The sequence below is a fragment of the Topomyia yanbarensis genome, chromosome 3, assembly GCF_030247195.1.
Source record: "Topomyia yanbarensis strain Yona2022 chromosome 3, ASM3024719v1, whole genome shotgun sequence".
Classification (NCBI taxonomy): domain Eukaryota; kingdom Metazoa; phylum Arthropoda; class Insecta; order Diptera; family Culicidae; genus Topomyia; species Topomyia yanbarensis.
In genome coordinates, this window is record NC_080672.1 from 226592693 (window position 1) to 226616491 (window position 23799).

Below are 23799 nucleotides of genomic sequence, written 5' to 3' on the forward strand. Positions count from 1 at the left end.
CTCAGATATCAATTTGAGAGGCACCGAATTAATGGGATACTTAAGTAGCACAAATCTGCACATACTTAATGCATGAAACCGCCAAACCTTTGCACGAGCTGTCAGAGAAGAGGTGTTAGATGTAACCCTCTGCTCTGACGGTATTACGCATGAGTTGGCAAACTGACTCGTACCAAACGAGCTCAAACCGTTATCTCCAAGTGACTTGGATGAGGTCGTGGATAAAACAAGCTCACTCATAGTAGCATAAATAAGTTACTTTCGAAAGACTTTGATGTCAGTTCGATCAGAACTGCTAATGGTGAATACTCGTCTGACGAAGATATAGTGCTCAGCTGTCTTTTTGACACACACTTTCCAGGCTATACAGAGCCATCACTGACGACTGCCTCTGAGTTCTTTTCAGCTAGTTCTGATTCTTGGGTATTTGCTCGACAACCAACAGTGACAACCGAATCGACCAAATGGGAGATTGAAAGTTTTGCTCCGTATAAGTCTCCGGGAAAGGATGGAATAATTCCAGTTCTACTGCAAAGAGCATATGAACGCTTCAAGCATATTTTGAAAAAGATTCTTACTTATAGTCTTGCAACAGGATACATTCCACTTCACGTCACGTATGAGGAGGCAAAGAGCTTTAGATCGATCAGTCTGACCTCCTTCCTTCTCAAATCAGTGGAGCGTTTAGTCGACCTATATTGGAGATGTTAGTTTGGGCGAGCACCCGTTGCATGCAATGCAACATGCATATCGGCGGGGAAAGTCTACTACCACCCTGTTACACAATATTGTCTACAGCATTGAAAAAGCTTTTTCACAAAGGTAATCAAGTTTAGGAGTTTTTCTCGATATTGAAGGTGCTTTTGATAACGTGTCTTTCGAATCCATTTCGGAAGCAGCACGAGGTCATGGAGTACCTTCATGTATCACGAACTGGATACACGCAATGCTTAGCAACCGACATCTGTGCTCATAGTTAAGACAAGTAGAGATAAGGAAACTGAGTGTCTGCGGATGTCCTCAAGGCGGCGTGCTGTCACCACTTCTATGGAACCTTGTCGCCGATGGCTTGTTCAAGAAACTTAATGAGCTTGGGTTTCCAACGTATAGTTTCGCCGATAATTATCATATAGGGGAAACCGAGGAGATTTGAAACAGAGTAGAGTTGAAACAGTGCCCATTACTAGCGAAACAGTACCGTTAGTGATAAAAAAATAATGCATTTGTTTTATTTATATCGTACCTATAAACCCTCCAATACAAGCCAACTACGTTAAATAAGTGGTTGAGTATTTACGGTAAACACACTACAAAAAATGAGCAAAAGTAAGTTTTCGTTATTTTATTAAGATATTAAGTAATGTTCGATCATGAAAATATCACTATTATATAGTCTAAGAGTTGTATTGTATACGTTTCTTTCTATCTTTGCGAGGTATAAATTGTAAATTGTGGATCAAGCCTTACTTCTTGACCTAGGAGAGTTGAAACACCTTGTTTCAACTCTCCTCGATGATGAACTTCTAGTCTTATGGTAATGTTTAAATCACGTTAACGTTCCTGAACAAATAATAATAATCATGATTCTTCTTTTCTGAATTGACAACAGTGATGAACGTTGTCAATCTATTAGATATTGGTCATTTATAACCACGGAGTATGTATTTGTTCTAATTGTTTACTCCTATCAGCTTCTGAAGCTTGGAGTGAAGTGACCATAATTCAAAATGAATCAAATAGGGGAGACTGAGGAGACTTGATCCCCGGGGAGACTTGATCCCATCATTGTAACTCAAAGGCGGATCAGAATACATTAATCGAATATACTAAAAAGTTGCGTAGTTTTATCTAAACAAAAGTTTCTTTAACCCAAAAAACGCTTTTAATCCACCTAACAGTGTGATGAGACATTTCTTATAACTCTTATCACTCTCTTCGGATATTATATCGTTTGAGAACTTTTAGAACTTGATGCTTCGCGATGTTTTTGATAACACATACTACATGGGATAGTGGCAGGACTCAGAGAATCGCTCAAATCAGCATAGGACAACATCAGTGCTAGAAATCTCAAACCAAATCAATGGGAAAGCGAAAAAATGGCCAATAAAACAGACATACAAACTAATTATTGCTAATGCTCTTTTAATAAAATATCTAAATTCCTCAATAAACGCATTGTGGTGGGAAAACTGAATTTTCCTAAAGGGGTTATGTATATTGTACTGAGCCAAAAAATCGATTTTTTTTTAATCGATTTGAAGTTTATACTTTACTCAAATTTACAACGCGACTGAGAACTAAGAAATCAACGCTTTTTCTTGAAAAAAGCGATAGTAGCAGTGATACCATTCAAAGAAAATCAACAGTGAATATTTCCAGACTTGGTTTTATTTCCTATTTAAGAACTATTGTGTTTTTTACATCCTAGATTGCATGATTCAGTGATCGAAACCCAAAACTTCATAAAGTATTTGAAATTATTAAATTAAAATTTGTGTTTGCTATTGAAATTGACAAAATGATAGTATATATAGAATATAGTCCCTTTGGCGTTGGTTAATTTTTCGGTCCCACCTATCAGCATTGAAGTATCGCCCTTACGTTTTTTTACAATACCAATTTTACAATTTGTGGGAGTTTGGTGAAAATCGATCTTACTGTCCAAACGGCATAATTCCGAAACCGTAATTTTTGAAGTTTTAAAATTATGCAGAATTAATTTTTCAGACAATAGTAACAGAGTTCGTGTCTTTAGCAAATTTGTTGAGACTTTATTGTAGTCATGAATATTAACCTGAGAAAATTCACCATAAATACTTCTTGGACGATATACCGTCAAAATTACTTTATCAAATGATGCGCTGTTCGTTTGTAAAACTCATCGAAGATACTAAACCTCCGAAATTGGCGGTTTCAAAATGATGCTATCTTGACCTTAAATTATTGTTTTGGAACATTTGACCTATACATATAATTGGTCATACAACAAAAATCAAATTCTCATCAAAATCGACCAGGACCTGCTAGAGTCGAATGGAAATCGTCATTTTTCATAAATTTCGCTCTACATTCGGAAAGTGTTATCCTCGTTATTAATCATATTACGTTTTCGTCTCAACTCGACGCATTCCCAAAATAAAAACCTATTTTGATCCACCTAGTGGTGCAATTGGGCTTTTCTCATTTGTCCAGACTACGATTCCATGGCTGGTTATGTTCAATACGATGGTGGAAATGAATATTACATGTTCAGTACGATTTGCACATACGTACAATGGATCGACAGCCACGATCTTGAGATACTATGTGATACTGAAACATCGCTTGACCGCCGCTGGTTTCAAGCGATGTTTCAGTATCACATAGTAAGATCCGGGAGGTCCGGGTCCTGCCGAAAATTTTCAACTTGTTAAGAAATTTTAAACTAGTTTTAATTTTAAAACAGCAACCCCTCACTGCATACTCCCTCCGGGCCGGTATGATTGACGATTTTTAGAGTGATTGCATAACCTTTCTATATGAGAAAGGCAAAAACAGTCCAAAAAAATCAATTTTTTTCAAACATTATTTTTTCGAGTTTATATCAAATCTCAATGGTTCATGCATTATAAAGTCATTTGGCATCAAAAATACAAATTTGATTTTGAAAATTTTTCATTTCAGTTTATATGGGAATTTGCTGTGTGATTGCACTCTTCAACTCCTAACTCCGGAACCGGAAGTCCAATCAATAAAAAAATCAATTGCAGCCGATGGGAAGGTTGTACCTTTCATATGAGACTAACTTTGTGCAAATCGATCCAGCCATCTCTGATTAACAGAGGTCATATTTTTTCCACATACACACATACACATACATGCATACACACACACATACATTTTCCTATCTCGACGAACTGAGTCGATTAGCATATGACACTCGGCCCTCCCGGTCGGGATTAGATTGACGAATTTTAGAGTGAATGAGAAAGGCAAAAACATTTTTAGCAAATGTTTCATAGACATTAAATCAATCTTAACTTCGCTTTCTATTAAATAAAGACCCTCATTACAGTTCATCTCTACAAAAGCGAGCTCAATTTGAAAAGAAATCTGAGGATTATGATTGATTACAGAACTCTGGAATTTTCTATTGGAATGTTTTCAGGCAGGAATTTGATATTGATGCTATTAGGCAACTGTGAAATCAAGACCAATAGATCAATTACATATCAGGACCCCATTCCGACAATTTATCAAAAGTCCTCATGATGTTTACAACAACAGGTTATCAATGTACGGATCAGATAATTGTTATTGTAATACTGAATTAAATCAGTCTGCATCAATAAATTTTCAATTGCAATCCAATATATTTTTTGGGTGTGGTAGGGAGGGAAGTTGTTAAACCCCAAAACCTTCTCTTGGCTACGCCGTTGCTTGGAGTTATTTACTTCACTTTCATTTTCCGATATGTTTCCGATCGATCCGTTGGTTATAAGTTAGAAAAATTGCAGTCAGAAGGTTCGTACAAATGAACATTTTTGCACTGATAAGGTATCAAGTTCCTTCCAGACAACTTGGAAGTGTTCGGTGATTATTTCTAGCGGTTGTAGATAGAAAAATGAAATACAAAATTCTTTTTATCGTAATAATGTTTGGCTTATTTCAATGGATTATTACTATATTGAACAATAAATGGGCGACAAAAGGTAATCCACAAACAACAAGCCATAACTTTTAAAGTATTCGAAATAGATATTTTATGTCTTCAGTAAAGTTATTCGCAAAAGTAAGAGCTACAAATTTGCTGAAGGCATCATTTCGATATAACCACTTCCAAGAAAATTTGTGAAAATATCTCACTCATAGGGAGATTAATCAGTAAAAGCACAATACCAAAAGAAAGGGCGTATTGCCTCCATTATATTCTCCGAAGATACTATTGACCTAAAATAAGCCGTTTTGGCGTTAATAATAGATTACATGTTTTTGGTCATATTTCTGGCAATGGGAAATGATAAAAATCTTTCGTCCGCATTCAATGTTAAATATCTCTTTTAATAATAGTCCGATTTCAACAATCTATAGCTTGTTTGTAAGGTATTCGTTAAAGCTGTCTAAAAACATATAAAGTGTTAATCTATGTTGTCAATTTCGGCAGATAATTTAAAAAAACTGCAAAAAACGCCATTTTTACACATTCAAACATTCATATCGTGGAAACTAAACATCAGAATCAAAAACAAATTAATAGCGTTCATACTGTTTTTTTAGTTCTTTCATTTAAAATTGGTTTGGATAAGATCGGTTCAGCCATTGCTGAGAAACACGAATGAGAATTTGTCCGTTACATACACACACACACAGACACACACACACACACAGACATTGTCCCAAATCGTCGAGCTGAGTCGATTGGTATATAAGACTCGGCCCTCCGGGCCTCGGAAAAAATCTTGAAAGTTTGAGCGAATTCTATACATTTCTTTTATAAGAAATGTAAAAATTAATAAATTAAGAACAAATAACAAATAAAAACTAATAGATGACTAATAGCCCATTAAAAAATGATGTCCAATTATATATGATGATTTCAAATTAGTTTCAATTTTGAAATAGTTTCAAACCTTGTTTCAAACTCAAAATCATTTCAAACTAAATTTTTCACTGGTTTTTATTAAATGAGGTTATATAATAATAATGTATTCATTTCAAAATTAAAGTAATAGAGGCACTAGGAAATTTTAATAGGGGCGGCTTGATGGGAGGGGACTTGATGAGAGAAGGGGGGCTTAGGGAAGGGTGTTATGTGATGTGTGTGAGGGGTGCTAACCCCTCACCGCATACCCCTAGCTACGCCCCTGTCAAAATACAGAAAACCTATATTACTCAAAAAAGAGTGATTGCATAACCTTTCTATAGGAGAAATTCAAAAATGTGAATTTGCTGTGTGGCTACTCTCTTCAACCCATAACTCTGGAACCGGAAGTGAATTCAATAGCAGCCTACGAGAGCGTTGTATCTTTCACTTAAGACTAAGTTTGAGAAAAGCGGTTCGGCCATCTCCGAGTAACCGATGTGCATTTTTTTGATCACATACGCACACACACAGACATTTGCCGAATTCGACGAACTGAGTTGAATGGTACATGACACACGGCCCTCCGGGCCTGGATTAAGTTGACGATGTTCAGAATGATTTCATAACCTTTCTATAGGAGAAAGGCAAAACCTGTTTCAATTCACCTAGCGGTGCAATTGTGCCTTCTTCATTTCGTTAGGCTGTGATTCTATGGCGGGTTATGTTCAATATTACATTCAATGTTCAATCTATTACAATCTATTACATTCTTCGAATCCCTGCCACAGTGCAGGGTTACCATATTCACAGATTTCTGTAATGCCACAGATTTTTTGCACAATTTTTAAGCACAGATTATTTTTCACAGATGACAGATTTTTGAAATTTTATTTAAAATTTCACAGATTTTCACAGATTTTTGGAAATATTGTGATTTTTCACAGATTTTTGGAAATTTATTACAGATTTTCAGTTTTTTTCTGGTTTTGTCATCACAGATGGTAAAAAGATTTTTTTTTCCAAAACACAGATACAAATATGGCATCCCTGCTACAGTGGCTCGTCATCGACGAGCATGATAAGCTACGTGTCGACGCTGAAGCAATTGAAACAAATATATATATATATATATATATATATATATATATATATATATATATATATATATATATATATATATATATATATATATATATATATATATATATATATATATATATATATATATATATATATATATATATATATATATATATATATATATATATATATATATATATATATATATATATTAGTTCAATTGTCTTCTTGCTAACATGTGGCACGCGGGGCGGGTGTTTGAGGGGGATGGAAAACCCACGATCCAGAGCCAATACCCCCAGTTTATTTTGGTATGCCCAGTGTGTGAACTCTAATAAAAAATACACGAACTTTAACCCATATAGTGCAACGATTCCACATATTGTTTGGATGATACCCTGAACAGGTAGTTAGGCTCTTCATTCATACTTTTATAAGGGAAAACGTTAGGAGTGAGAGAGTTATGGGTCTGTAGGAAGCGCGATGGGGTGGTAGTCAGAGGGTGGTGCGATAGAGAGGGGTCTGAGGGTGGTTTGATGGGCGGGGTGTGGGTGATATCAATATACCTCATTAAGTAAACAAAATCCGCTTGGATTAGGTTGGCGATTTTCAGAGTAATGGCAAAACTTTTATATGAGAGGCAAAAAGTAAGTATTATGATGGTACTGATAAATGGAAAACTTTTATGTAACCGCACTAACCAACCTCTAATTCAGTTACCCAAAGTCATGTCGGGATTAAATTCGATAGTAAATAATCGCAGCATTGCATTAATAATTTTAAATTTGGAAGATGGTGGAAATCGATCAAGAATTTTCTGAGGAATAAGTGTGAAATCAACTCTAAACACTGGCAAGTTCTCCGGGGCCTTAAGGACGTCCTGGGTGGGCAATGTGATCATAGCGACTACGGGCTAGCAAATCTAAGTAAACTATTTTAATAAATTTTGCATCATCTAGATATGATGGAGCCAGTTTATATAGGGATTTACTGTATGCCGCTCTTCTCAACAGTTGCCATTTTGTCTGAGTTTGCAAAATTTGTTCCACGGGACGAACCAAGATCCACTTAGCGATACTGTCCCATCAGCCCGCTAAAAAAATCTCCAATTATCACAGCTGCTCTTGTCAATATGAGTATGCCTAGGGACGACATTACCCATTCTGGATGAAAATGTGAAAAGTGCGCATGATTTTTTTTCAACACCATTACCTCGGTTTAGGTTGAGTGCAATGTAAAAATAAATCATCGAAAATCTGATTGAAAAAATTTCTATTTCTATCAAATATACTGCCTATACCCGCAAGTCAGTCCCATGTGGATGGGGAATCCCGTAGAACATGGGACTGACTTGCGATTATGATCAGTATATGTCTAACTAAAGCAGCATGAAATCGCGTCGAAATAAGTATGTTTAGCATTAAAATTAAAAATAGGTTAATAAAAAATTAATAAATTAAGAACAAATAACAAATAAAAACTAATAGATGACTAATAGCCCATTAAAAAATGATATCCAATTATATATGATGATTTCAAATTAGTTTCAATTTTGAAATAGTTTCAAACCTTGTTTCAAACTCAAAATCATTTCAAACTAAATTTTTCACTGGTTTTTATTAAATGAGGTTATTGCCTATTATATAATGTATTCATTTCAAAATTAAAGTTATTCTAGAGGCACTAGGAAATTTTAATAGGGGCGGCTTGATGGGAGGGGACTTGATGAGAGAAGGGGGGCTTAGGGAAGGGTGTTATGTGATGTGTGTAAGGGGTGCTAACCCCTCACCGCATACCCCTAGCTACGCCCCTGTCAAAATACAGAAAACCTATATTACTCAAAAAAGAGTGATTGCATAACCTTTCTATAGGAGAAATTCAAAAATGTGAATTTGCTGTGTGGCTACTCTCTTCAACCCATAACTCCGGAACCGGAAGTGAATTCAATAGCAGCCTATGAGAGCGTTGTATCTTTCACTTAAGACTAAGTTTGAGAAAAGCGGTTCGGCCATCTCCGAGTAACCGATGTGCATTTTTTTGATCACATACGCACACACACAGACATTTGCCGAATTCGACGAACTGAGTTGAATGGTATATGACACACGGCCCTCCGGGCCTGGATTAAGTTGACGATGTTCAGAATGATTTCATAACCTTTCTATAGGAGAAAGGCAAAACCTGTTTCAATTCACCTAGCGGTGCAATTGTGCCTTCTTCATTTCGTTAGGCTGTGATTCTATGGCGGGTTATGTTCAATATTACATTCAATGTTCAATCTATTACAATCTATTACATTCTTCGAATCCCTGCTACAGTGCAGGGTTACCATATTCACAGATTTCTGTAATGCCACAGATTTTTTGCACAATTTTAAGCACAGATTATTTTTCACAGATGACAGATTTTTGAAATTTTATTTAAAATTTCACAGATTTTCACAGATTTTTGGAAATATTGTGATTTTTCACAGATTTTTGGGAAATTTATTACAGATTTTCAGTTTTTTTCTGGTTTTGTCATCACAGATGGTAAAAAGATTTTTTTTTTCCAAAACACAGATACAAATATGGCATCCCTGCTACAGTGGCTCGTCATCGACGAGCATGATAAGCTACGTGTCGACGCTGAAGCAATTGAAACAAATATATATATATATATATATATATATATATATATATATATATATATATATATATATATATATATATATATATATATATATATATATATATATATATATATATATATATATATATATATATATATATATATATATATATATATATATATATATATATATATATATATATATATATATATATATATATTAGTTCAATTGTCTTCTTGCTAACATGTGGCACGCGGGGCGGGTGTTTGAGGGGGATGAAAAACCCACGATCCAGAGCCAATACCCCCAGTTTATTTTGGTATGCCCAGTGTGTGAACTCTAATAAAAAATACACGAACTTTAACCCATATAGTGCAACGATTCCACATATTGTTTGGATGATACCCTGAACAGGTAGTTAGGCTCTTTATTCATACTTTTATAAGGGAAAACGTTAGGAGTGAGAGAGTTATGGGTCTGTAGGAAGCGCGATGGGGTGGTAGTCAGAGGGTGGTGCGATAGAGAGGGGTCTGAGGGTGGTTTGATGGGCGGGGTGTGGGTGATATCAATATACCTCATTAAGTAAACAAAATCCGCTTGGATTAGGTTGGCGATTTTCAGAGTAATGGCAAAACTTTTATATGAGAGGCAAAAAGTAAGTATTATGATGGTACTGATAAATGGAAAACTTTTATGTAACCGCACTAACCAACCTCTAATTCAGTTACCCAAAGTCATGTCGGGATTAAATTCGATAGTAAATAATCGCAGCATTGCATTAATCATTTTAAATTTGGAAGATGGTGGAAATCGATCAAGAATTTTCTGAGGAATAAGTGTGAAATCAACTCTAAACACTGGCAAGTTCTCCGGGGCCTTAAGGACGTCCTGGGTGGGCAATGTGATCATAGCGACTACGGGCTAGCAAATCTAAGTAAACTATTTTAATAAATTTTGCATCATCTAGATATGATGGACACACTTAATTTGAATTACTGGGTACAGTAAAATTTTACTGGGGTTTTGAACAGCAAACCGTTCGGTAATCAATTCAGCAAAACAATTCGGTTACCGATCTCTCCGCAATCCGTTCTATCAAAACATCAAAAAATACTGGTCAGTCAGTTTTTGACGAGACTCGGTAATGCTGGTATAATTTTGCCGAACAATCAGTCAGTATTTTACTGTATAATGTTTATGTACCGAAAGAAACAGAAGTGCTGATAAATTCAGTGAAAAATATTGCGGGTTTCAGCAATTTATTCGAAAAATTACTGAAAATCGCTAAAAAATGAAAACTTTACCGCAATTTTTTAAACAATTTGCTGACAACTTCGTAAAAATATCACTTTACTGAGCAAGTCTTCACAATAAATTACTGAACAACTTTTGGCTGGTTTAGTGTGGAGCCAGTTTATATAGGGATTTACTGTATGCCGCTCTTCTCAACCAGTGACTCCGGAACCGGATGTCTGATTACAATTAAATTAAAAAGCAGCCTGTGTTTCGTTTGAGAGTAATCGATGCGCGATTGTTGGTCACATACATACACACATACGCTCACACACATTTGCAGGAACTTGAAAAAGAATGGTTTAGGAATTTCAACCCTTCGGGCATCTGTTAATAGCTCGATTTCAGAGTGATTGCATACCCTTTCTATATGAGAAAGGCAAAAAGGTTTATATGGAAAATTCATGTCTAATCGGATTCTTTAACTCCAAAACCTGCTTCGTTTAAATAAAATTCGGTAGTAATCAATGTGAATAAGACAAAGATACAGCAATATATGAGAAACAAATGTGAATCTAATTTCTGGATTTGGCCATTTGTTCGGATCTTCCGGATTCCTAAACGGTTTTCACTTTAGTTAAAAAGATTTTGATTTGCATTTATGGGCCAGTACCAACAATTTCAAGCTATTAAGAACTCATTTCAATTAGTGTTTCATCATTTTGATGTAATGATTATACTGGTTTGTATGGGATTTTCGCATGTGGCCCCATACCACAGTAACGCAGGAATCAAAGCTCAGATTTCAATGGAAATTTAATAGCAGTCAATAGAGATGCTGCAGCTATCATTTGAGACTAAATTCGAAAAAAAATCGAGTCAGACATTTCTAAGAAGCATGTGTGATTTCAATAGCTTTCCCAAAGCTTCCGGCTCCACCGAATGAGTCCAAGGTGATCAATGCGGGTTTGATTGGGCATCAGTAGGCTGAAACTTTAAATCCAAGCGATTTAGAACACATGTTATGAAGTTTTGCATCGTTTTGATAACATGCTGATACCGATTTATACGTGAATTTCATGTGTGACCACACTCTTCAACCCGTAACTCCGGAACCGGAAGTCTGATCAGGATGAAATTTAATAGCCGATTATGGAATTTATAGAACACCTTTCATTTGAGACTAGTTTTGGTCGAATTGGTCAATCTCTAATAAACATCTTACGATTCAAGAACCTGTTCAGGGTATCATCCAAACCATATGTGGAATCGTCGAACTATATGGGTTAAAGTTCGTGTATAATATTTTTTATTAGGGAAGCCATCTCCAAGAAACTGATGTACTGTATCCAAGTAGTTGTGGTCACATTTTGGATTTTTTTACCTTTTTATATTCATCGCAGAATTCGTAAAAATCGGGATTTGGTGTGGAATTACATCACCCTGTAATGTAATTGACACTCGGCCCTCCGGGTCTCAGTTAATAAGTTTATTTTTTGAGTAATTACTATACCTTTCTATTGAAAAAAGACAAAAAAGTATTGGTATGGAGATAAATATTTTTATTTGAAACTTAATAATATTAAATGTTTCAATGAGAAGTATCGTTCTCTTTTCTATAAAATTTGTTATTCATTTTTCGCTTATTTTGTTCTTTACTTTCGTATCTAGTTGCAAGACATGTTCTCCCAACAAGGTGACAAGTTAGGCCCAGAGGGCTTATGTTTTGTGGCAGTGTCGTCTACTAACGAAGAGAGTACATCGTTTTTGTCACAGGACCCACTTGGTCCTCTAGATTTTTCGATGGATTCTCAAGAACTGATATATCCAAATGGTTCGCAGTTATTTGATGGGCAGAAAGGTAAGGGCCAACTCGAAGAGCAGAAAGAGATAAATATTCCGGAACACGAAACAGAATATCCTGATGGCGAAAAGGTTGTACTGCTGAACATGGAGGAAGTTGAGCTTGGTATAAACGCAGTCGAGCCAATTCCGGAGCAGGCACACTCTACTACGCATATGGTCGAGCTAGCAACAGGCTACCCAGATTAAAACCTTACGAATGAACCAAACGAAAACAATAGCCTGGAGCCCGCGGATGAGATTAGTGATGATCAGGACAGTTGGGAATCGAAGTACGAGAAACTCTAGGACGAAAATCGTCGGCTCAAAGAGCAATCCAAGAAACTAAGAAAACGAGTAGAAAAGTTAGAAATGGAAAAACTTTGTTCTGACAACCACGCTCTACGTTTGTCCAAAGAGTTAGTTGAGGTCAAAGATTATCAGAAAGTTCCACAGGTAGTTAAACTCATGGAACGATTGATTTTTGAATGATTAATTAAATTTTTATTTCAAGGCGAAATTTACCAGAGTTGATAATTTCAAGATTACTGTGAAAGAGCTTGAAGAGTATAATCAACGAGCTAATACGGACAGCATGTTTGTAGGAACCCTGGCGCTGCATCTCATCGGACCGGAGAAACTTAAAAGTATGAGCGTTACTGGACAGGCTTCGCATCGTTTTGCTGGGTATAAAAAGGCAGATGGCACTTTGCAGTATCCGGCAACAGAAAAAATTGAGCCGACGATTTTTCAGTTCATCTGCGGTAAATATAATTGTGTAGATGTAGAACAAAAAAGAAAACATGTCCTTTGGTTTATTTATAGATAAACTAGCAGAACGAGTCGCAATACGTGTAGGACCGGATAATGTGACCAAGATTCGAACACTCGCCGACGAAAAGTTGGTTAAGCGGTATATAGCGCAGAAGATATCCAACCTCCGAAAGGTAAATCGCAGCCTAGCACTCGCAGCTATATAATCCCTGCTCGTTGATCATATTTATCTATATTCGAAAGAGAAAGCTTTTTAAAATAATGGACATACAAGGCAACAAGATACGCCATATAGTGTATTCTCGAATGCTCCAAAAATATTGGAGGACACACTAAGTGGCGTGTGTTGTTGTCTCGTCTGTGTCGTGACGAATAAATTAAATTTGAGATCACATAAATATGTAAAGAAAGCCTCGCTTAATAACTATAAACTACTGTCGAGCACAGTATCGGATCGCTGGGAATTTTTTTCTGAAGTTGATTTTATGTCAACCATAAGTATCTCAAAACTAATTGAATAAAAAAAAAGTTTTATGAAAAACAATACTGCGTTTACTCTTATTGATAATAATGAGAAAACCTTATTCAAACTATTTGGGGTATAATACTACAAGTACGTTTGACCATTAATGTAGTATTCCACATATTTAAATAAAAAATATACTATAAACCAACTGTTCGGAGTATACTACGACAAAAACTAAACTTATGGTTAGAACATAAATATAAGATTCGTCATATCATATTCATTCGGAAAACAGGATTTTAAATAAACCATTTCTGGTATGATATGCCTAAGAATTTGTTCGAGAAAATTGCAGTTTTTGAATGGTAACTATACCTAACAACCTATTCCACTTATAATATACACTTCAATTATCATAAGTGTAATGATCCATACGATTGAAGCAATCTTACTTGTATGATCTTTTAAACGTTAACATGGATCTTACAAGCAATAGTTTTTAATCATTTTTGTAAGATAACACGTATCATACATTTATGATACCCGTTTATCCGGGATGCGACTTCAACGTTTCTCTTAAACACATGCAATTGAAGCAACACTGATCACTAGAGGGATGGTGAGGGAACACGCACATTCGTTTTGGTTATACTTATAATAGCAGCAGAAAGGAATGGAAAAGCAGTGCACGAAACGAGCGAGAGGTTAATTTAAATTTTTGTTCCGTGTGCAAGTTACTTCTTTCCACACAACGTATTATGTTGCTTGTTGAAAATTTGTTACACATCTTAAAATGAAAGTTTCAGTTTAACTCTCACTAGAACACAATGGATTGATCCTGAAAAGAACCGTTGCTTTTATTGTAATTTACGCCCATTCCCAGCGGACACTGTGAGCCAGTTTGATTTCTTTTGCGAGAAAGTTACGTACTTGGCGCACTATTTTGTATCCTCAAACAAACCGACCAAGTAAGCATCACTGGCTTCATTACGGCTGAGTTTTGTAAGCGTAGCTCGACTTTGAAGTTATACACAATCTTACGAACCAGCCAATGTTAGCCAGCGGATTAGTTGCTCCGTTGCCTTTTAGTTGGGGCGAAATACTGGCATGGCGACAGTTCCTGATCGGTAGTTGGTTGCGATGGGTCACCAGTAGCTGGGGCACTTTTTCGGACCGTCATCATTGCCAACTGCTTTCCTCCGGTGGACTGGCTGCTTGCTAGTGCTTGAACGAATACGATTGATGAGAAAAACCGACCGACCAATATTCATATATGAACACACGAGAAAGCAGTACTATCGCTCTCTCGCTCGTTTTCGTGCTATTCCTGTGCCTTTCCTTTCTGTTCGGCTTCCAATACTAGCATAACCAAAACGAATATTCTGTCTTTCCATCGCCTTCAATCTAGTGACCAGTACTAGCAAACTTGCATGTTCAGTTTTTAAATAACAACATTCCAACAATATTTTCAAATAATGTTGCAGATTTGAAAAGAAGGAAGGAAAAGATTTTCACAAATTTAAATTCTTTTGTCTTATTTGTTAGCGCTGATACTGGCCATGGGATGGTGCGGGAACACGCACATTCGTTTTAGTTATGATGGTATTAGCAGCAGAAAGGAATGGAAAAGCAGTGCACGAAAACGAGCGAGAGAGGATAATTTAAATTCTCTTTCTTTCTTTCCACACATCGTATTTCTTATATAGCTTTCTGAAAATTGTTATACACCATAAAATGTAAATTTCAGTTTAACTCTTATTAGAACACAATTAATTGGTCCTGTAAAGAACCGTTTATTGTTTTATTGCGGGAGCATAATTCAGACGCACTCCCCGCGGACACGGTGAGCCAGTTTAATGTATTTGGCCTGAAAGTTATGCGCTTGGCGCACTATTTTGCATCCTCGAACAAACCGACTAAGTAGGCATCGTTGGCTTCTCGGTGCATCATTACGACTGAGCTTTGTAAGCGTAGCTCGACTTTGCAGTCCTGTACAATCTCACGAACCAGACGCTGGAACGATAGCCTACAGATTAGTTGCTCTGTTGCCCTTTAGTTGGGACGAAATTCTTGCAGGGCGACAGTTCCTGATCGGTAGTTGGTTGCCAGTAGCTGGGGCACTTTTTCGGACCGTCGTCATTGCCAACTGCTTTCCTTCGGTGGACTGGCTGCTTGATAGTACTTGAACGAATACGAATGATGAGAAAAACCGTCCGACAGATATTTATATAATCGCGCTAATATGCACTACTATCGCTTTCTCGCTCGTTCTCGTTGCCGTACCTGAGCCTTTCCTTTCCGTCCGGCTTCTAATGGCCTAACCAAAGGAATATGCCGTCTTTCCCCCACCAACTGCTCTCGTCAAGCAACCCAATACGAATAATCATAGGAACAAACATGTAGTGGACCTATATATAAACTTTTCATTATTTTATTGTTCGGTTGGTCCACCATATTGACGGCTCTGTGCGGGATGGGCTGAAAATTTTCACTTTTCCGAGTCGTTTTCGAAAGATTTTTCAAAACGCAATTTTTTGTTATTAGTGCATGTTATACATAGTTCAAATTTTAATACAGCATAGAGGAACATATTTTCAACAAATTGGCCTAAAAATCAAATCATTCTGTTAAGTATGATAAGTTATTAACGTTCAAAATCTGACGCCGCGCCGCAGCCGATATTTTGAAACGAGAACCCCTATATTGAAAGCTTAAATGTATTCTACATTAAAAATTTCCAGCAAATTACTATGTGAAATAATGCTGAACCAGTGGTTTCTTTGCTTTAGAATTCCAGAAGCGGTAATTTCAGACAATGCCCCCACTTTCAATTCCAATGATTTTCAAAATTTATTGAAGGAGTATAAAATTCAACACCTTCCGAATAGTAGACGACATTGTCAAAATAATCCGGTTGAGAGGGTAAATAGAACAGTGTTAGCTTCAATTCGTACATGCACTCAAACAAATCACAAACTCTAGGATTCAAAACCGACTCAAATAGAATTTTCACTGAACAACTCAATTCATGCTTCCACCGGATACACCCTATTTTTTATCACTCATGGTTATGAGTTGATAACAGAAGGGACAGAGCATCTGAAAACGCGCGAAACTTCGAATGAACACCTGAAAAATTTCATTGAGAGGAGAGAACAAATCGTGGGTCCATTATTTATTAAAGTAAATGAAAACAATAGGAAAGAATACCAAAGATTCAAACGAATTTATGACATGCGACACAAAGGTGCAACAAATGCTTATGAGGTAGGGCAACAAGTTTATAAAAAAAATTAAGCTCTCCAATGCAGCAGAAAATTATGCTGCAAAACTAGGACCCGTGTATATCTCCTGTAAAGTAAAAGCCAGGAAAGGAGCAACTTCCTATGAATTAGAAGACGAAAGCGGGAATTTTTTAGGAGTTTTCGCGGTACAGAATCTTATTCCCGCTTAATTAGCAGATTTTACATTTACAAGGCAAATCAATTGTTAGGTGAAATGATAGTGCCTGTCATCTAAAAAAAGAAACACCCCCCCCCCCATTTTGGACCCTTCTGGAGCGGCAGTTCCTCCACAAGGATACAAAAAATGAAGTTCCTGCCATCTTATCGAGCTTTGTCATTTGAGATATCTGGGGAAGCAGCATCCCCGCGAATGACCTGCAAATAATGATCCCGAAAATACAAAGAAACAAAAAAATAATGATAATTTAAATAATGAATGAAATTTTTTTCTCGAGCACAGCAGTATATTGAGTGTAATCCTTAAATATGCTATCATCCTTATTTTCACCGATTGAATATACGCCTAATCAACCTTGAAACCATCTGAATTGTATAAGTATTTCGAAACGTATGTTGGTAATTTGAAACGATTATTTTGATAAGACAAATTTACATTAACCATTAATTATTGATTGAGCAACTAGACATATTGACCTTCATATGGAAAAATGATAAAATGTAGAGCTTGGTAAAACTCACATTTTCATTTGGCGGTGGGGGATTGTAACCTTTGTGCGTTTTTTCTAATCTACTAGCAAAGTTACAATTTGCATTGCAAAACACCATATGCTATTGACGGATTCAACTATAGGGTAATTTCAGCATTTTTTATAGCAATCACAACTCCTAGCAACATCATAACACAAACATAAATTTCGATCTCCCTATTACGCAACGGTCAGCACGATTGACATCTCCATCGTACCAGTAAAATTGGCGCCAAACGAACCCATCAAATTAAATGCTGCCGAAGAACCGTTTAAAGCTAATTTGAAGCTATTACTCGGCCTCATTTTGCCCGAAACCGTTGGAAGTACGCTACATATACTCCAACAGAAGAAATTACAGATTACTCTAAGTTGTGGAAAGTGTGAATAATATCCCAGTGAAAGTTTAAGTTTGTGCAGTAAGGAAAAGTGGTAAATTTTATATTACAGTTTAAATACCAGTGCATTTGAAAACCCAAATTTTAAAATCCCAACAGAGAGAAGGGAAAGAATCCCGACCGACGCTAGTCGAACTAAACGTCAAGGATCAGAGCGCGCAAATAGGTCGTTTGATTAGCGGGTGTATTAAGCACCAAGAGAAGACGGTAAATCAAAGAAACCCAGGTTAATATAAAAGATGGGTGGGTAATGTCTGCGACATAACCGGAGAGATGTAGAATACATAAGGAACACGTTCTTCAAATATGTTGATACTCATTGGAATTTTTGGACAAAAGGTGATTTGGGCGAGGAATATTTCAAATTATTCTTTACAAAAATGATGGTGGTCTTAAAAAGGACCGGTTTTGTTGGCGTTGTTGAGGGAGATGGCTAACGATGAAATTAATTGTTAGCATGAGGAAGTCGCGTAGTACTGGCCAATGGAAGAACAGATAATAATTGATGCCTGAAAATCAATTTTTCTTTATTCATGTAAATTATACATACTTACAAATCTAATAGAAGATTCCTGGTCATATTTCTGAATCATTAGTGCGAACATTGTGTCATTTGGTTAAGTACAATGAAAGTTACAAACTTTCCAAACTCGATCTTCTGTTCCTTCAGAAATATTGAAATGGGGTGTCTATATTAAACCGTTAGTCGTGGTCACAATAAAAAAAGATGGGTGGGTAATGTCTGTCACATAACCGGAGCGTCGTGATTTCAATTCGAGACGTTAATTTAAATCTAATAATATTCAACAGAATCACGTTTGAATGGGAAATTTTCAAATAATTCTCTATGGTAATATTGGTGGTTCTGGAAAGAACCTTTGGTATCGGCGTTGGTGTTGATGGTGATGCGCTGGATCGTTGGATATTTTTGGCATGATAGTTACGTGCCTGGCGAACTGTTTTGTAGCCTCGAACAAAACGACAAGACTGGCTTCTTCGGGTACCATTACGGCTGAACTTTATAAGCTTAGCTCGATTTTGAAATCCTGCGCAATCTCACGAATCAGACACTGGTAGAGCCATTTTGTTTGCTACTAGCATGGAGCTGCACAAAAAAATCATTTAATGCAGTTAGTTCACGGAGGCTGCCAAAAAGCTCGAATAGAAGCATGCGACTTCAACATTTCTCTTAAACACATGCAACAACACATTCGTTTTGGTAATACTGATAATAACAGCAGAAAGGAATGGAAAAGCAGTGCACGAAACGAGCGAGAGGATAATTTAAATTTTTGTTCCGTGTGCAAGTTACTTCTTTCCACACAACGTATTATGTTGATTGTTGAAAATTTGTTACACACCTTAAAATGAAAGTTTCAGTTTAACTCTCACTAGAACACAATTGATTGGTCCTGAAAAGAACCGTTGATTTTATTGTAATTTACGCCAACTCCCAGCGGACACTGTGAGCCAGTTTGATTTCTTTTGCGAGCAAGTTACGTACTTGGCGCACTATTTTGTATCCTTAAACAAACCGACCAAGTAGGCATCACTGGCTTCATTACGCCTGAGTTTTGTAAGCGTAGCTCGACTTTGAAGTAATACACAACCTTACGAACCAGACGCTGGAATGTTAGCCAGCGGATTAGTTTCTCTGTTGCCCTTTATTTGGGGCGAAATACTGGCATGGCGACAGTTCCTGATCGGTAGTTGGTTGCGATGGGCCACCAGTAGCTGGGGCACTTTTGCGGACCGTCATCATTGCCAACTGCTTTCCTCCGGTGGACTGGCTGCTTGCTAGTGCTTGAACCAATACGAATGATGAGAAAAACCGACCGACCAATATTCATATATGAAAACACGAGCACGGTGTATTTATTAGAACAATTTTATGCAAAAAAATTCAGCATCTCTGAAACTTCGGAATATGAAAGAATGGGCTTTCCCCTTTAATTTGAAACTAAGATCAAAATAATCCGTCGGGGGGTCCAGAGCAACTTTTTTTAAAGTTTTTTCGTAACAATATAGGTTTTACTACTGGAGATAATTCATATTTCTGTCCCTAGATGGTGCTTTATACATTCGAACAACACTAAAAGTGAGATTTTGATAGAAAATTTAATTGTCTACAAGTTTGTTGACCACTAAAAATTGATCTGAAATCGTCCGGAAAAGTTGTTTAAGATTATAACAAAGTTATATCTAAGATAATTTCACATGAGGCCTAGTGGTTTGGAAATATGTTTTCTCGCACTTATTATATTACCAAAAAAAAAATTGGGTTTAGTGGCATGAAAATATTAGATGGGATTCATTACGTTGACAATTCTAATTGAACTTCTGAAAATTAGGATGTTTGACAGAGTCAGAAAACTATTTGTGCTTTTGGTTTGTAATCTTTCCCGATAGGTTCGAAGGGACTACCATTAATCGGAAGGTACCCAAGCAACCAGAAGTTCGGATAATACTTAAAAAGCACACTTTAAAATTCACGTAAAGTTCTTAGCGAACTTTCAAGCTGCTTAAGCTTTAATGGAACTTGAAAGCTGCTTAAGCCGCTATTAGACCATAAAACGTACTGAAAAATTACTTAAAACGAGAAGCTTGTGCAGCTCCCTTATACGAACTTTTGGTTGCTTGCTTACATTTATGTTTTGTTACACGGGTGTTTTAGAAAGGACCAAACGTCGTATAATTTAGGTTATGAGCGCTTAAGTCAGCTATTATAATTCCGTTAAAGACGAAATGTTGGGACACACCGTTTCTAATTTAACGCAAACCACAGTAGTAACTGTCCAAATTAGTCGTTAGTGTGAAATGATTTATTCAAATTTTCTCCGCAAAGCATATTGTGGCAGTTGGATTTTACGGCCATTTCCTATCAATTATGCGAGATATCGTTACTAAATTGATTCTAGATAATGCGATATGTATTACTTTTGAAAACAAAATATGATTTGAGTACAACAATAACCTTAAATACATAGAAGTCCTCGAATATATCCAAAAAAAAAAATCTTGATCCAAAAACTCAAAGTTTTTTGTTCACTGTTTGTCACATTGAGTTAATTTTGAAAACGGATAATCAGCGTTTTTAACCAAACGTTGCAATGAAATCCGCGAAATATTGCAATGGTGCGTTAAAAGTTTCATTGAGTTTGTTCAAATAAAAGGTTGAAGTTCAGGACAAGTCAATTTTATACGAAGATGCTAACAGAGTAGGAGATTCATGTAAGAATAGTTATCAGTCATCCCTGAGAACAATCGAGATAATGAAAAAGAAGGCATACATAATTGAAAAGGCTGTTTCTGCGGGAGGAATCACTTACCATCATGAAAAAGAATATTAATATCATACTAGTTTGGTCAACACTTATCTAAAACTTCTCATCCCAAAAATATGAATGGTGCCCTGTATCAGGGAATTATAATTTTCAGCTAAAAGATGACTTTCCAAGCTCTCAAATTTCGCTGAATTCACTATTGAACTAAACACAACTATTTGGCAAATAAAAAAGTGCTTGTGAATTAACAAACCACTAAGTCTTCTGTGAAACTAACTTAGATTTAGAATTCGTAAAAATATTAAACTACTTTTCGGGATAATTTCAAATCGGTTTTTAGTTAGTAACAAAGTTGTAGACAATTAAATAATCTATCAGATTCTCACTTTTAGTGTTGTTCGAATGTCAAAAGCACCATCTAGGGGCAGAAATATGAACTAGTTCCATTGTAAAATCTATGTTTTCACGAAAAAATACTTAAAAAAAAGTTGCTCTAGACCCCCCGACGGATTATTTTGATTTTGGTTTCAAATGAAAGGGGAAAGCCCATTCTTTCATATCCTGAAGTTTCAGAGATGCTGAATTTTTTTGCATAAAGTTGTTAAAAAAAGACACCGTGACGAGAAAGCACTACTATCGCAAGTTTACGTGCCATTCCTGTGCCTTTCCTTTCCGTTCGGCTACCAATACTAGCATAACCAAAACGAATATTCTGTCTTTCCATCGCCTTCAATCTAGTGGCCAGTGCTAGCAAACTTGCATGTTCAGTTTTTCAATAACAACATTCCAACAATATTTTCAAAGAATGTTGCAGATTTGAAAAGAAGGAAGGAAAAGATTTTCACAAATTTAAATTCGTTTGTCTTATTTGTTAGCGGTGATACTGGCCATGGGATGGTGGGAGAACACCCACATTCGTTTGTTATGATGGTATTAGCAGCAGAAAGGAATGGAAAAGCAGTGCACGAAAACGAGCGAGAGAGGATAATTTAAATTCTCTTTCTTTCTTTCCACACATCGTATTTCTTATATAGCTTTCTGAAAATTGTTATACACCATAAAATGTAAATTTCAGTTTAACACTTATTAGAACACAATTAATTGGTCCTGTAAAGAACCGTTTATTGTTTTATTGCGGGAGCATAATTCAGACGCACTCCCCGCGGACACGGTGAGCCAGTTTAACTCTTATTAGAACACAGATTAGTTTCTCTGTTGCCCTTTAGTTGGGGCGAAATTCTTGCAGGGCGACAGTTCCGATGAGTCACCAGTAGCTGGGGCACTTTTTCGGCCTTCGTCATTGCCAACTGCTTTCCTTCGGTGGACTGGCTGCTTGCTAGTACTTGAACGAATACGAATGATGAGAAAAACCGACCGACAGATATTTATATAATCGTGCTAATATGCACTACTATCGCTTTCTCGCTCGTTCTCGTGCCGTGCATGAGCCTTTCCTTTCCGTCCGGCTTCTAATGGCCTAACCAAAGGAATATGCCGTCTTTCCCCCACCAACTGCTCTCGTCAAGCAACCCAATACGAATAATCATAGGAACAAACATGTAGTGGACCTATATATAAACTTTTCATTATTTTATTGTTCGGTTGGTCCACCATATTGACGGCTCTGTGCTGGATGGGCTGAAAATTTTCACTTTTCCGAGTCGTTTTCGAAAGATTTTTCAAAACACAATTTTTTGTTATTAGTGAATGTTATACATACTTCAAATTTTAATACAGCATAGAGGAACATATTTTCAACAAATTGGCCTAAAATCAAATCATTCTGTTAAGTATGATAAAAGTTATTAACGTTCAAAATTGTAGCGATCACGTGTATCAGAAGTCAAAATAACTTCCAAATTCAGTAACCCAAGTTCCCTGTTGCAAATATGTGTTTACTTCTTCCATTCCGTAGAAGGAAGAATGAACACTAGGCGGCTAAAACGTACTATCCGCTCGCGCACGCACGTTTTTTCTCTTTCCCAATCTGTCTCACGATTGCACAAACTAGAGCAAGTGTCGGTCGCCGAACGGACCTCTTTGTCGTTGTCTTATCAACCGCCCGACCAGAAAAAACTATTTGAACGCAAGTGAGGGTATTGGCGCGTAATGGTATGATGCAAACGTTTGATGAATCGTCGCACTTCTGGCTTTTCGGTTGCAGCGCCAGAATATCCCAAACTAGCGCGTGGGTCTAGAGCGCGTCGGTGGGCGAAGGGCGGTGTGGCGGGCCGATGAATAGTGCCAATCTAAACGGTAGAATAAAAGCCGTCGCACGGCTATTCGATGCCGTGAATTCATTGTCTCTTTTTTATAGAGTACCATTGTATGTTACCTTTTTAATTTTCCGCTAACGCGCACGAAATTTCCGCTCTTCCTACTACTTGACTTGACGCAACACCTAATAACAAACTAATTACTGAATTTTAAAGACATCTCATATTTAAATTTGACAAACCTTCGACACACTACGGGAAAAATTCAAACAACACGCACTCTAGCCTCTTTCACGGTCTAGATTGAAATGGATGAGAAGCTATTCCTAAACCCTCAG

The 23799-nt window shown here is 36.7% G+C and overlaps 2 protein-coding genes across 4 annotated transcripts in view; both read left to right on the top strand.

Moving 5' to 3' along the window:
• Positions 1-23799, top strand: part of LOC131688809 (protein-serine O-palmitoleoyltransferase porcupine) — a 602121-nt gene that overhangs the window by 61398 nt on the left and 516924 nt on the right. The window lies entirely within an intron of this gene.
• LOC131688813 (uncharacterized) lies at positions 12174-13650 on the top strand. Its single transcript, XM_058973350.1, has 3 exons — positions 12174-12788; positions 12847-13096; positions 13158-13650. Exons 1-3 carry the CDS (start codon positions 12705-12707, stop codon positions 13310-13312), a joined length of 489 nt encoding a protein of 162 aa, XP_058829333.1. The 5' UTR covers positions 12174-12704; the 3' UTR covers positions 13313-13650.

Coding starts and splice junctions, on each gene's coding strand:
- LOC131688813 (XM_058973350.1), top strand. CDS start 12,705: ATGGAAAAACTTTGTTCTGACAACCACGCTCTACGTTTGTCCAAAGAG. Junction 12,789..12,846: donor ATTATCAGAAAGTTCCACAG/GTAGTTAAACTC, acceptor TTTTATTTCAAG/GCGAAATTTACCAGAGTTGA. Junction 13,097..13,157: donor GATTTTTCAGTTCATCTGCG/GTAAATATAATT, acceptor GTTTATTTATAG/ATAAACTAGCAGAACGAGTC.